This window comes from Salvia hispanica, chromosome 4, assembly GCF_023119035.1.
Source record: "Salvia hispanica cultivar TCC Black 2014 chromosome 4, UniMelb_Shisp_WGS_1.0, whole genome shotgun sequence".
Lineage (NCBI taxonomy): Eukaryota > Viridiplantae > Streptophyta > Magnoliopsida > Lamiales > Lamiaceae > Salvia > Salvia hispanica.
This window is the reverse complement of record NC_062968.1, coordinates 13,832,229-13,846,278: the sequence shown is the minus strand read 5'-3', so window position 1 is coordinate 13,846,278 and position 14,050 is coordinate 13,832,229. Positions and strand designations below refer to the sequence as shown.

General features: G+C 37.9%; 3 protein-coding genes across 5 annotated transcripts; all 3 read left to right on the top strand.

Moving 5' to 3' along the window:
* Positions 1 to 2,073: 2,073 nt before the first annotated feature.
* LOC125222940 (probable magnesium transporter NIPA6) lies at positions 2,074 to 5,097 on the top strand. 2 transcript variants are annotated; one of them, XM_048125841.1, is made up of 9 exons: positions 2,074 to 2,471; positions 2,870 to 2,926; positions 3,011 to 3,101; positions 3,184 to 3,344; positions 3,465 to 3,592; positions 3,686 to 3,823; positions 3,950 to 4,042; positions 4,128 to 4,245; positions 4,723 to 5,097. In XM_048125841.1, the coding sequence occupies exons 1-9, from the start codon at positions 2,351 to 2,353 to the stop codon at positions 4,848 to 4,850; spliced, it is 1,035 nt and encodes a 344-aa protein (XP_047981798.1). In that variant the 5' UTR covers positions 2,074 to 2,350; the 3' UTR covers positions 4,851 to 5,097. The 2 variants fall into 2 exon arrangements, with proteins under 2 accessions (XP_047981798.1, XP_047981797.1); XM_048125840.1 differs by having other exon boundaries at positions 2,993 to 3,101.
* A 2,734-nt stretch (positions 5,098 to 7,831) lies between these two features.
* On the top strand, positions 7,832 to 8,227 carry LOC125220403. The gene has a single exon (XM_048122578.1). It carries the CDS (start codon positions 7,832 to 7,834, stop codon positions 8,225 to 8,227), a length of 396 nt encoding a protein of 131 aa, XP_047978535.1.
* A 1,009-nt stretch (positions 8,228 to 9,236) lies between these two features.
* On the top strand, positions 9,237 to 11,855 carry LOC125220001 (cytochrome P450 714C2-like). Of its 2 annotated transcripts, none has more exons than XM_048122108.1 (5): positions 9,237 to 9,605; positions 10,007 to 10,110; positions 10,449 to 10,696; positions 10,768 to 11,128; positions 11,218 to 11,855. In XM_048122108.1, the coding sequence occupies exons 1-5, from the start codon at positions 9,290 to 9,292 to the stop codon at positions 11,653 to 11,655; spliced, it is 1,467 nt and encodes a 488-aa protein (XP_047978065.1). In that variant the 5' UTR covers positions 9,237 to 9,289; the 3' UTR covers positions 11,656 to 11,855. The 2 variants fall into 2 exon arrangements, with proteins under 2 accessions (XP_047978065.1, XP_047978064.1); XM_048122107.1 differs by having other exon boundaries at positions 9,238 to 9,605; positions 9,884 to 10,110.
* The last annotated feature ends 2,195 nt before the right edge of the window (positions 11,856 to 14,050 follow it).

The following is a 14,050-nucleotide window of genomic DNA, read 5'->3' as shown; positions in this document are numbered from 1 at the left end:
AAATAACGAGAAAAGTTACAAAATTCAGTGAGGTTTATATCAAGAAAAAACAAATTATGTATAATAATAATAATAATAATTATAGGTATATACTTCGACATTCAACATCTAATTACGTACTCTATTTTGTTTTATCTTTTGTAGTAACTATATTTTTTTGCAAAGTAAATATCTCGATTGGTGTATGCATGATATGCATAAGAGATATTGAAAAACTTAATTGATAGTAGTAAGAGCATCCGGAATGGTGCTTTGGCCAGCCATAGGCCAGCCATTCTCTCCCCTCTCCCCTGTCGTCAGCAACACTAAAAAAACCACCTGCCACATCAAATTTAGGCCAGCCATAGGCCAGCCGCAATAAAAATAATTCAAAATATACTACATTTACGGAATTAAAATTACGATTAAAATACGGAATTAAATTTACGACACATATACGGGAAAATTCATTAATTGCATTTAAAAAAGTTACATAGATAAAAAAAATTTACATGCATAATAAAGAAAAAAAAACTATCGCCGTGCAATCCTCCGTGCCCACAACTCTTCAATTATATCCTTTTGGAGTTGAATATGAGCATCCACTTGGCGCATGTTGGCAAATTCCTTGAGTCGGCCGGCTTCATCGAGAGGTACCCCACTGTCGTACACTAGGGGTGGCCGTTCCGTGGCTTGGACCGGCTTCATCGTCACCGACCCAACTAGTCAGTTGTACGCCTTCGTCTTCGACGATCATGTTGTGCAGGATAATGCAGGCGTACATTATCTCGGAAACGCATCCGACATCCCACAAACGCGTTGGGACCCTTAATTGCCGCCCATCGAGACCGGAGCACACCAAATGCGCGCTCCACGTCCTTGCGCGGCGACTCCTGTCGTTGCGCAAAGTAGGCCTTATTTTCATCACTTGTTTGTCGGATCGTCTTCACAAAGACCGGCCGCCGAGGTATATCCCATCCGCGCAGTAGCCCATATCATGCCGGTTACCGTTGGCCACAAAAGAGACGGCTGCTTCTCCCCGTGCATCCGCATCAATTTCGACAATCCCGGAGTAGGGCTTCGGGAAGGTACCGCTTCACCGAAAATGCTGATCACGCCCCCACAGTAACTCCTTCGGACATTTCAGTGGCCGACGACTCACCGATGTGGAGGTACTCATCCCACATATCTGCGCGCGGCCCATACGCCAACCGCCTCGATTGCCGCCGTACACTTTTGGATAGGGGTGTGGCCTGGTCTCCATGGGCCGCATCGTGCCTCGTTAAGCGGAAACACAATATTGACGCTCCAATGTCCTAACGATGCGCATAAACAACTCCTGCGCATTTCGAAACGCCCGCCGGAACATGTTGGCGGAAACCGCGGGTACCTCTGCAAAGTAGTCCCCGTACAGCCGCTGATGTGCAGCTACGTGATCCCGATCAATCACTGCTCGGTGGTGGACAACTCGTGGAGGGCGAGGTATCGCCTGCTGTTCCACCATACGCATGTACCGCTCCATCCCGCGGTTCATGTAGGCCTCCATAGCCTCGTTCATCCTCCGTTCGTACTCCTCAGGATCCACACCACTACCACTACCACTACCACTACCACTACCACTACCGCTACCACCCGCGTTACTCATCGTTCGATGATGCTCTTGTACAGAAAGTTAGAGAGATAGAAAACTCGTTAAAACAAGTGGTGCAAATGAAAATGAAACGAAAATCGCGTTTATATATGATTTTGTTTTTTTAAAAAAAAAAAAACGAAAATCGGCGCTGGCCGATCGGGCCTCCACAATGGCGGCTAGCCGATCGGCTAGCGCTTCGGCCAGCGACGAGCGATCGGCTAGCCCACGCCGTTCCGCTCGCCGAAATCGCCCTCGCCGGTTGCAATGGTTCGGCTAGCCGGTCGCTAGCCGACCATTGCGGATGCTCTAACTATTAATCTTAATTAAAATAGGCTATATTTACAACCATTTTAGTATGTTAGTATTTGTGATATAATTTTTAAAATGATTTTAAGAGGTCAGATGAGACTATAAACTACTCCTGTCATAAATAATTATGTGAATATGCTGAATATCAAACTCTTTTTCTTCCCAAAATGCAGTTAATAACAATAATTTTAGCATTAAATTCCCTCCAATTCCAAATCCAAAACCACCCAATCTGAACTCATGATTTGCAGATGATCTCAACTCATCATGTGTAAGCAATACATACATTCATCGTCGCATCCCATTTTGATTCGTGATTGTTGCATTTGTTTTCGAAAAAAAGCAAAATTTGGGGAGTAAAGACATTAAATTCGGGGGATATAAAACAAGGATTATCATCATTAGCACCGGATTCGGTCGATTTGGGTCATGTTTAAGGACAATCTAATAGGGTTCGCATTAGCTGTGGGATCGAGCGCGTTTATCGGATCCAGCTTCATCATCAAGAAGAAGGGTTTACAGAGAGCTGCCGCATTGGGCTCTCGAGCTGGTGAGTCTTACTTTCTTCGGATCTTGTTGTGTCTTATCTTTGTCGCTTGCTTTTATAGGAGAAAGGTATAGATATTTTTCGGGCATTGTTCTTTTAGGGATGTAAAGGTAAAGCTAGAATTTTATTTTTTATAATTTTTTTGTAATCAACACTGTTATTATCTTGATTCAAGGAAAAAAGTTCAAGTTTGTTAGTTTTGAGTGGTTCTCGGAGCAAGTGAGCAACTTGCTAGCTTCAGAATTATATGTTTCTGAGTATAGAATCTTCATAATCTTAATTTTGGTTGTTGGTGTAATTTTATATAGGGAACCTAATGTCTAGGCACAACTTATGCATACTAATGTCTAAGGCTTTTATTTTGTCATAGTTTCTAATGATTGTCAATTCCTCAATTGAAGGCTCGGGAGGATATGGATACTTGCTCGAACCACTTTGGTGGATCGGAATGTTTACTAGTAAGGACTTCTTTTTTCATATATACGAAGTTATCAAGCTCTTTCTATGACTCTGATCAAACAAAGGTGTTGTGATTTTCTCAGTGGTCATTGGGGAGTTTGCCAATTTTGTTGCTTATATGTATGCCCCTGCCGTCCTTGTTACACCACTTGGAGCATTAAGCATAATTGTCAGGTTATCGGATGTTTTTATCCCATCTATATTTTGTTGACAGCAATACTAACAAAAACTGAACAGACATTGCGTTCACTGGCAGTGCTGTTTTAGCTCATTTCTTACTGAAAGAAACCTTGAGGAAGTTAGGAATCTTGGGATGCATTTTATGTATAGTGGGTTCTACAGTTATTGTGCTTCATGCACCTGGTGAACATGCTATCAGCTCAGTCGATGAAATCTGGGAGTTGGCAGTACAGCCAGGTGAATCTATGTACTTTAACTGCTGCTGCTTTGATTTCTTTCTTTTTCTGTAATGGTGGGATGAGGGTGAAAAAGAAAAAGAGCAAGGTATCTGTATACTTGTATGGTTTCTTGGTCCAGCTTTTCTTTTGTACGTGGCTTCAACAATAGCTGTGGTCTTGGCGCTTGTGTTGTATTGTGAACCACGCTATGGACAGACAAACATCATGATTTACATCGGGGTTTGTTCTGTAATTGGATCTTTGACTGTAAGTACATGCCATTGCTTTTGCCTTCTTCATGTAAATCATGTTTTACTGAATCTTGTTTGGGGTCTGATTAAAAGTGCTGTTCCTTTGCAGGTTATGAGTGTGAAAGCACTAGGCATTGCTATAAAGCTCACATTGGAGGGCAGTAGCCAGGTAGCTCACTTCAAGTCCTGTGTATTTGCCATGGTGGCAGCTACATGTGTTATCACTCAATTGAACTACTTAAACAAGGTTGGTATGTTCCGTCCTTCAAATTCCAAAATTCTCATTCATGCACAAGGATATAAATTTTGTGATCTCGTCACATAACTCTTAGATGAGGCTCAAATTTTATGAACAATTTTGGCATCTCTCCAGGCTCTGGACACATTTAACACAGCTGTCGTATCTCCAATTTATTATGCCATGTTCACATCACTTACAATTGTTGCCAGTGCCATAATGTTCAAGGTATCTGTAGTGTTGCTGGGTAATTTTCCGGTGCAGCTATTACTTTGGTTAGAGTTAAAACTCAAACTACTTTCTCCTACTCCAGGATTGGTCTGGTCAGAGTGCTAGTAGCATCGCCTCCGTTCTCTGCGGATTTATAACTGTGCTTTCAGGTACAATGGTTTTGCACAGTACAAGAGATCCCGAGAAACAGCTGACTAGAGGTAATTAGTACTAATATACTAGTAACCACCACCTTTCACGTAAAATGAAATGGTATCTACACCTTCTCTCTCTCTCACTCGATAATTTCTATGGATCATTGCAAGCTGAGCATGCTAAAAGTTTGATGTCCAAAATTTTATCCTGCTCGGTGCATTTGGGTTTTGCAATACAAACTGGCCAACTTTTCTAGTACTTAAAAGTCGTGTTGGCAATCGAAAATCCGTGTCATGGCTTTGAAAACAAAGGTAGAAATTTTCTTCAAAGAGCACATGCTCTGGGCTTGAAAATGGTATCTCCCCTTTATATCCTAGGGCAATGATCTTATATCCGAGCCTAATATTCTGTTCTGGATCCGTTTTCTAAACTGAGAGACTGAGCCACAAAATATCCAATACACGATCCTTGCTATATGATAAATGTTAGCTTCAAGCCTCTAGGGAAAGATATTTTGACGACTCTAGCTTGACATCTTACAGATTATTCCGTGCTTTCTCCACATATATCTTGGGTTGTTCATGGGAATGGTGAGATATGGAAACAGAAAGACAACGATGAGTTGCAAAGTGAATACGTTGCAATCATCAATCAAGACCATTTCAAATAAGGGAATATCTTGATCATGTAGTAGCTACTGTATAGGATTATATGAAGTCTAAATTGTTTATTGATACGTTTAGTTATCTGGTTAAGGAATGTTATCCTCCTTTTTTGGATTGGAGAGTTGTACTTGTATGGTAGATGTAAGATAACTCCAGCAATTTTTTCCTTCATAGACCAAATTGGTCTAAATATTTGTTGTATTAGTAATTCTTATTCTCAAAGAGCATTTTTAACTGCTCCTTTTTTTATTAGTCATTTATATTAGTTTTTATTATAATATTTTATTAAGAGTGAACTACACTAATAGTCCATGAACTTGTCAAAAAATGCACCAATGGTCCCTGAAAAATTTTTATATCATTTTTGGTACGATAAGACTAAAGTAACCCTAGGCACCACTAGTGTGAATATTTAAAGTTTAGGGACATTTTGGAGCTTTCAACTATCCTTTTAATTTTTTTCATTTTTTTTATCACTATTTTCTTTTATAAACTCAATTATACTTTCATTTAAATAATATTTGATGCTTTATGATTTCATAAATATAAATAAGAAACCAAATGTTTTAATTAGGATTTATTTATTTTTAAAATTAACGCGAAGAAAAAATTATATTTAATAGTAAAAAATTTTATTATAAATATTAAAGTGAATTATAGAAAACTCTTTGTGGTATTTATTTTTACTTAAATTTTTTAAATTTGAGAAGAAAAAATATTATAGTGAATTATAGTATGAGTAATTTTTTATTTAAAAAATGTTACTTAAATATTAAAATATTACTATACTTAAGTGAAATATAAATATTTTAGTTACACTAATTAAAATATAGTATAGTGAAATATATTTTTTAAATATAATAATTAAAATATAAGTGAATTATATTAACGTAAATTGAAGCAAATTCTTGCAAGTAATATTTTTTTACTAAAAATAAAAAAGTAAACTATAGTAATTTTTTCATTATAAAGCTAAATATATATGTTATTCAAGTAATTATTTAAAAAATTTAAGTGAAATAATTCACAAGAAAATATTTTTTGTTGTAAAAGGTGCTTTTATGTATGTCCAAAATAATTGCAAGATTGAAGAGGTACCAAAATTGTAATTTCCAGATACCAAAAATGTCCTCCATGGCATTTAGGAGATATTTTGAATGCAGAGGGATATAAAAGACCGACGGGTACCAAAAATGTAATTTTTAGGGACCAAATATGATATAAAATTTTTTTAGGAACCATTAGTGTATTTTTCGACAAGATCAAGGATTATTAGTGTAGTTCACTCTTTTATTTTAGGGTGCTGCGATTACATATTCAAATTACTACATGGTGGCAGTTAACATAGTCGTTGGAGTTGATATTGACTCTTTTAAATATTCTTAAAGACGAAGAAAATATAATCTGCAGGTAGAAACTGTGTTTTCAGTATAGTATTTTATATCGCACTCAGTTGACTTTGCTTTGTAAACTGCCTTGTGATGTTAATCAATTTCCACCAAATTCTAAAACCTGTATATTTGTACAATCGTTAAAATGATTCCCACATTAGTTCTCAAGATTCATAAATTAATTACGCTATATTGCCACAAAAATCATTAAAAAATTGGTAAAATTTTGAAAATAGAGAGTTGATTTCTTTACATGCTGACATAGTAGTAAGTACTATTCATTAAAAATAACCATGAGAACCACAACTTATTCATATACTAATAACTAAGTAATTGCGCTACTTAGAGCATCATTAACGCTTGGGGCCGGGCCGCGGTTGGGTCTCGGCCCGCGTCACACAGCGTTGCAGGGAGGCGTTTTCCGGCCTGGGCCGGTCCCGGGGACGCAGTCGCGGCCTAGGGACGCGCCCTGAGTCCGGCCCGGCTCAGCGTTATCGGCGGCGAGACATGCCGCGCCGGGGTCCGGCCCGGCGTTAATTGGTGTTCGGACCGGGACGGGCTGCAATATCAAATTTTTTTTTAATAAATTCGAAATTTTATCTATAAAATGCCACTCCATCCATTTTCATATCTATTCAACTTCATTTATCTCCCTAAAATTCGAAAAAAAATGCCTCCTCGTCAAAGATCAATTGACGCTCAAATGGTCCGAATGTTAGAGGCGGCGATACTGGGAATCCAAGAAGAAATCAACAACGAAGTTGAACGCTACCAAGCTGCTATTCAAGCTTGGAACGAACAACAAGTCCGGGTACCACATCCTCGGATCTATATTCACCGAGACCGTGAACAAGTTGGTTTGCGGCTTTTCACAGATTATTTCTCTAGAGATCCGCGATGAAGTGATCAGATGTTTCGTCGCCGGTTCCGGATGCGGAGGCCTTTGTTCCTGCGCATTGTCAACGCAGTTGTAGCTCGTGACTCGTATTTTTGCCAAACCACCGATGCTGTGGGTCGGCAAAGTATATCGACTTTGTAGAAATGCACATCTGCCATACGTCAACTCGCTTACGGAACTACAAAAGATATGTTCGATGAGTATCTCCATGTAAGCGAGCATACTGGACGGTATTGCCTAGCTAAATTATGTCGGGCAGTCATCGAAGCATTCAAGGATACATACTTGAGAAAGCCAACGACCGACGACGTTAGGAAGTTGGTGAACATGCACGAGTGGACCCACGGCCTCCCGGGGATGCTTGGCAGCATCGACTGTATGTATTGGCAGTGGAAGAATTGTCCAATGGCTTGGAGAGGACAATACACAAGCGGGCACAAGGGCACATATCCACGATTGTGTTAGAAGCCGTTGCCGACCAACGATTATGGATCTTGCATGCCTCCTTTGGTGTCGCGGGGTCGAACAACGACCTCAATATATTGAACGAGTCTCCATTGTTCAACGACTTGTAAGCCGGGCGAGCGCCGAACGTAGAGTTCACGGCCAACCACCGTCAGTATAGTATGGGGTACTATCTGGCAGACGGATCTACCCTCGATGGCCCGTGTTCGTGAAGACTATCACATGTCCGATAATGGATCGGAGGGCATTGTTTGCCGAAAGGCAAGAGGCAGCTCGGAAAGATGTGGAGTGTGCATTCGGAGTCCTCCAAGCACGGTGGGCTATTGTGAAGGGAGCGGCCCGTGGTTGGCAGCGTACAATAATCGCCGACATCATGTATGTATGTATCATAATGCATAACATGATCGTTGAGGACGAGGAAGAAAATGTCACTTTGTGGAGCGACGATCCGCTCGCCAACACCGGGAGAAACTACACTGTCACCGTCCCGTTCGTGCAGGGCATTCCTCCCGACCTCTGCGATGTCATGGCCCGTTCAGTTACGATGCGCCAAGACGAACTACACACTCGCCTCCAAGCCGATCTAATTGAAGAGATTTGGACACGCACCAACGTTTTCCAGAATTGACGTTATGTTTAGGATTTTTTTTTATATTTTTAAATTTCTATGTTGTAATTTTCAATTTCCGAATGGAGAACAACCTTTCCGTGTTTTAAATTTTTGGCATTTTTTATTTTACGCGTAAAATAGATTGTAAATTGTGAATAATGCAAATTAATAGTTGTAGCCCAGGATGGGGCATGCTGTGTTAGAGGAGTTGTGAGGTGGGACTCATATTTGGGGGAATGATAACGTTGAGGGGACTTGGAGCCTGAAAAGGGATGGGGTTAATGATGCTCTTAGAGAAGACAAAAACAAACAAAGTATGGCATTTTTGCTAATGGAGAAACATATTTTGCTTCAAATAATTGTGTCTATTGCTTTGGCATCTATTCTTGCACTAATTTTTAGCATCTATTCTTGCACTATAAAGACGAAGAAAATATAATCTGCAGGTGGAAACTTTTGTTTTCAGTATAGTACTCCCTCCATCTCATAAAGATTGTCCCACTTTGATCGGACACGAGTTTTAAGAAATGTAATAAAAAGTGAGTTGAAAAAGTTAGTGGAATGTGGGTCCTACTTTTATATATTAATTTTATAATAAAATGTGAGTATGAATGAGTTAGTGGAATATGAGGTACACTACCAAAAATGGTAAAAAGTAAAATGAGACATACTTTGTGGAACAGACCAAAATGAATAAATGAGACAATCTTTGTGGGACGGAGGAAGTATTTTATATCGAACTCATCGGCTGACTTTGCTTTGTAAATTGCCTTTTGATGTTAATCAATTTCCTCCAAATTCTAAATCTAATTGTATATTTGGACAATCGTTAAATTGATTCCCACATTAGTTGTCAAGATTCATAAATTAATTAGACTAAATTGCCACAAAATCATAAAAGTTTTTGGTTAAAGGTCAATTATAAAGTTTGAGTATTCGAGAATAAATTTTGTAAATAGAGAGTTGAATTCTCTACATGCTGACATAGTAGTAGTTCATTAAAAAATAAACATGAGAACCACAACTCATTCATATACTAATACCTAAGTAATTGCCCTAAGAAGAAAAACTAAACAAAGTATGACATTTTTGGTAATGGAGAAACATTTTTTGCTTCAAATAATCGTGTCTATTGCTTTAGCCTCTATTCTTGCACTAATTTTCAGGCTGTACAAAGCCCTGGTGGTGGCGCCCCGACTGCTGCGGCACGCGCTGAAGCAGCAAGGCGTCGGAGGGCCGCCACCATCTTTTCTACTTGGGAACATCATAGACATCAAGAATTCACGAGCTTCTCCTGCAGCCGCTGCCGCTGTTGCCGCCGCCGCCGGATCACCGGCCTCTCACAACTGCGAAGCTATTCTCTTTTCCGCTTTTAATGAATGGAGGCAGCTATACGGTTAAGTATCCCTCCGTCCCATTTTATTAATGTAAGAGAGAGTAATATAGAAAAGATCCCAATTGATAGAGGGAGCGAGTATTTCTCTTACTTTACTTTTTCTCCATTTTAACTATTTATTATTATTTTTTCAAAATAATTGCAAAAAAGAAATGTCTCGAACAATATGGATAGAGGGAGTATAGTTTAGCTAAAAATTATTAAAAAAGTCTTGGTTGAATATATGTTTATAGTTATGATTATTGCGTGAATGATACATGGGGTTTTTGATTAAACAGGTGATATGTTTATGTTTTCACTTGGAAATACACCAGTATTAGTTGTGAATAAATATGACGTAATAAAAGAGGTGATTACATGCACATCCCTCGATTTGGTTAAACCTTCATTTCCTGGGTTAGATTTGGAAGCTTTGTTGGGAAACGGCATTGTGACAGCAAACGGCAACAGTTGGGCTTATCAAAGGAAGATTCTTGCTCCTGAATTGTTTATTGACAAAGTCAAGGTATGTAGGAGTATATGTTTAGCAATATATAATCGGAATACAGAGTTGTGATCAATCGAGAACTTGAGAACCAATCAGCTTGCTATTCATTAATATCAATGAGCATCAGAAAATATATTAGTTGTAGTTGTTGACTTTCAATATCACAAAATCCTACTGATATTCATAAATCAACGAACTGATATTGAGTTTTAGTGAGCATCACAAAACATATTAGTAGTTGTTGACTTTCATTATCAACAAAATTAGTGATATTCATAAATCAACGAACTGACATTGAGTTTAGAAACTGATAGTAGTATGTTTTATAATGTCAACTAATATTGGAACTTTTGTAGGGAATGACAAATTTGATTGAACAATCAACATTGATGTTGATAGAGTCCTGGAAGGGTCTGATTGAAGCTGAAGGTGGCAAAGCTGATATTAAAATTGATGATTATTTAAAAAAATTCTCAGGAGAAGTAATTTCAAGAGCTTGTTTTGGAAGTAGCTATGCTGAAGGGGAACAACTTTTTCAAAAACTTGCTGCTCTTCAACAAATTACAGCCAAGAAAGGATTCTCTTTGGGTATTCCTGGCATGAGGTCAGTATTTGTTTTTGTAATTAAATTGATTTAATGAAGCTACATTGACTTATTGATAAATATAAATATAGACATGTTCCCACAAAGCACAATAGAAGCTCATGGAGGCTACAAAGAGATATAAGAGAATTGATATTGGCACTATTGAAACAAAAAAATGAAGAAAATATGGACAAAAATATGCTTGGAATGATTCTCAAAGGGGCAGCTGAAAGCAATAGTAAACCAAGCCCAGATGCAATCACAAAATTCACCATTGACAACTGCAAAAGCATTTATTTTGCTGGATTCGAGACCACTGCGATCGTAGCATCTTGGTGCCTTATGTTATTAGCTTCGAATCCAGAATGGCAGCATCGCGTGAGAGAGGAAGTTGTTGGAATTTGCAGACGAAAGCCTCTAGATTTTGATTCTCTTAGGCATATGAAACAGGTACGTACGTACGTATCTCACTTAAAGTCACACATTTTCTTAAATAAAAATCACTATCAACGGTATTCTTGGCCGTCTTGTGTTTACAGTTGACAATGGTAATCAATGAATCGCTAAGGCTTTATCCTCCGGTGGGTGTGTTGGCACGAGAGGCAGTAAAAGAGATGGAATTCAGCGGCACTCGTATTCCAAAAGGTGTTACAATATGGATACTGATTATAACTTTGCACACAGATCCGGACATTTGGGGACCAGATTCTTACCAGTTTAAACCAGAGAGGTTCGCCAACGGCACAGCTGGCGCGTGCAAACTCCCACATTTGTTCATGCCGTTTGGGTTTGGGCCGAGGATATGCTTAGGGTTGAACCTAGCAATGCTTGAACTCAAGATACTTGTTGCTCACATATTGTCCAACTTCTCTTTCTCTCTGTCTCCAAACTATGTTCATGCTCCGGCCATGAATTTAGTTATGGAGCCTGGAAATGGAGTTCGTCTCGTGATTCAAAACTTGGATGCTGCTTCTTAAGACAACAATTTAATGTGCCAATGCGCTTCAAATAATATATTCTTCTTTCACAATGGTTTTTTTTTTTATGTCAAATTCAGAGGAGAAGGAATTGACATGATACGTATCTTGCATTATTCGTGCCGAGTCAAATGTGGACTCCTATTGTGGGACAGAGATAGTATTTTATAATAGTTGTTCGTTTGTTTCATAACTTCTCATGTGTGATGTGTGGATCCTTGAGGTTTTATGTTTATTCCTAGCTTTTCATGGAATCTAGATTTTAATTTGAACCTAAGAAGGCCCTTTTACATCCTAACCAGTCGAGTGGCATATCTCAACATATGACCTTGGGGCTCTTTTAGACTACTCCCATCGGTAATTTGTAACCAAGGTCACCCATAAAAAGATAAAATAGTACTCCCTCCGTCCCAAGGTATTAGACCAACTTTCTTTTTTGAGATGTCCCAACATATTGGACTCATTTCCTTTTTAAGCAAAAAGCATCTATCTTATTTTATTCTCCACCTACTTTTTTCTCTCTTCTCTCCCCTACTTTTTCCCTCTCTCATACTTTACTCTCTCCACTTTAACTATTTAAATATCACTTCCTTAAATCATGTGCCCAAAAGAAGTGAGTCTAATACTCCGAGACGGAGGGAGTAACAAATAAAATTAAAATAATTCTAAAATCAATTATCTCAACCCCCTCCTTCTTTGGTGTTGTCAGTCAACCCATACAAAAAGTGAGGATCAAATACACATGTCACATTTTTATTGGTTGAACAATAAAATGTTTTATTCCTTTTAATTATTAATTTATTTTATTCAATGATTATTATTCTTATTCTTTCAAAAAAATCATGTAAATTATTCTTCCAAAAGAATCATGTGAACCACTCTTCCAAAAGATGACGTGAACTACTTCATATTTATGTTTAATTTATTATTATTATTATTATTATTATTTATTTTATTATTTACTACTATATTGTGCTTCATTTTTTTATATATATCCCACTTAACATGCAGAACTCATCGCAAGCAAACCAAATTTATCAAACAAAATTTCATTTCATTCTTGTTTTGACAAATTTGGTTTTATGGATCCAAATCATCCAAATTATCGTCCTTGTTTCCCAATCTATCAAAATTTCCAAAATTATCAACAATCATCAGAATATCCAAGTTCGCAAAATTTTTCAAATTTTGCACCACCTTATCAGAATCCCCATTTTTTTCAAAATTATCAACAATCATCAGAATATCCAAGTTCGTTGAATTCCTACATCTACTGAAATTCCCACATCAGAAAATATCACCCGCAACTTGTTCGGAGATGCCCAACAAGCGAACAAAAAGAGGAGGAGCTCAAAAAATATAAATTGGGTTGTGAAAGAAGATTTAGCACTTAGGTCTAACGCTTGGGTCTATGCAAGCGTAGATAGTGTGCATGGTAAAAATTTGAAGGGAGAAGCACTATGGTTACATATGCAAAATTTGTAGTATCATGTAAGTCAAGCAGAAAATGACTTAACGAAAATCCAGATGAAATTAACAAAAGAAACGTGGAGTCTATGAAGTGTCGATGGAAACGACTTAACGAAAATACAAACAAATGAGTGGCTTCTTGTAGAGAAGCAAACGCGCGAAGGAGGAATGGAATGAGCGACTAAGATGTTGAGAATGAAGCTCAAAGCATCTACCAAGCAGCAGGCGACAACAAATTTCAAGATTTGATAGTGTTTAATGAAGTTATGAGCAAACATGCGAAGTGGAGTATTCATGATACATCACAAATATTTCCTTACAATGAAAATGTTGCTTATGAACGAGATGGTAGCAACTCAAAGAGGACAAAGACTTATGAATTTGGCGAGTATACTATCCCTTCAAATCCGAAAACTCCTACATCTGGACATTCAACTAGTTCTCGGCCTATAGGCAGTGACAAGGCAAAAAGAAAAAGAAAAAGTAAGGTAACTTCTACTAATGCTCAAGTTGCTGCAGAACTTCATGCACTAAGGCTAGCTAAAGATAATGAAAACGAACTAGTGAAGACTCGACTGCAGATAGAGCGTGAAAAGCTGGAATATCCCTCTATGAAGATGTACCAAAAAATGTTGATTAAGTTGTTAGACAAAGAGCACTTGTCCCCAGAAGATCAAGAGATGAAACACCGACTAATGGAACTTGTGTTTGGAAAATAAATGAGTTTAGTTTGATATGAGTTTGATGTGACAATAAGTTATGTAATATTAGTTTGGTGTGACATTAGTTTAAGTAATATTAGTTTGGTGTGCTTTTAATTATGCAATGTTAGTTTTGTGTGATCTTAATTTGTTTATGTTGGTGTGATCTTTGTTTGTACTTTATGTAATATTAATTTGTGTAATATTAAGTTTGTGTGATATAA

Coding starts and splice junctions, on each gene's coding strand:
- LOC125220001 (XM_048122107.1), top strand. CDS start 9,290: ATGACATTTTTGGTAATGGAGAAACATTTTTTGCTTCAAATAATCGTG. Junction 9,606..9,883: donor TGAATGGAGGCAGCTATACG/GTTAAGTATCCC, acceptor TTGATTAAACAG/GTGATATGTTTATGTTTTCA. Junction 10,697..10,767: donor TTGGGTATTCCTGGCATGAG/GTCAGTATTTGT, acceptor ATATAAATATAG/ACATGTTCCCACAAAGCACA.
- LOC125222940 (XM_048125840.1), top strand. CDS start 2,351: ATGTTTAAGGACAATCTAATAGGGTTCGCATTAGCTGTGGGATCGAGC. Junction 2,927..2,992: donor GTGGATCGGAATGTTTACTA/GTAAGGACTTCT, acceptor GATCAAACAAAG/GTGTTGTGATTTTCTCAGTG. Junction 3,345..3,464: donor GGAGTTGGCAGTACAGCCAG/GTGAATCTATGT, acceptor TTCTTGGTCCAG/CTTTTCTTTTGTACGTGGCT.
- LOC125220403 (XM_048122578.1), top strand. CDS start 7,832: ATGGATCGGAGGGCATTGTTTGCCGAAAGGCAAGAGGCAGCTCGGAAA.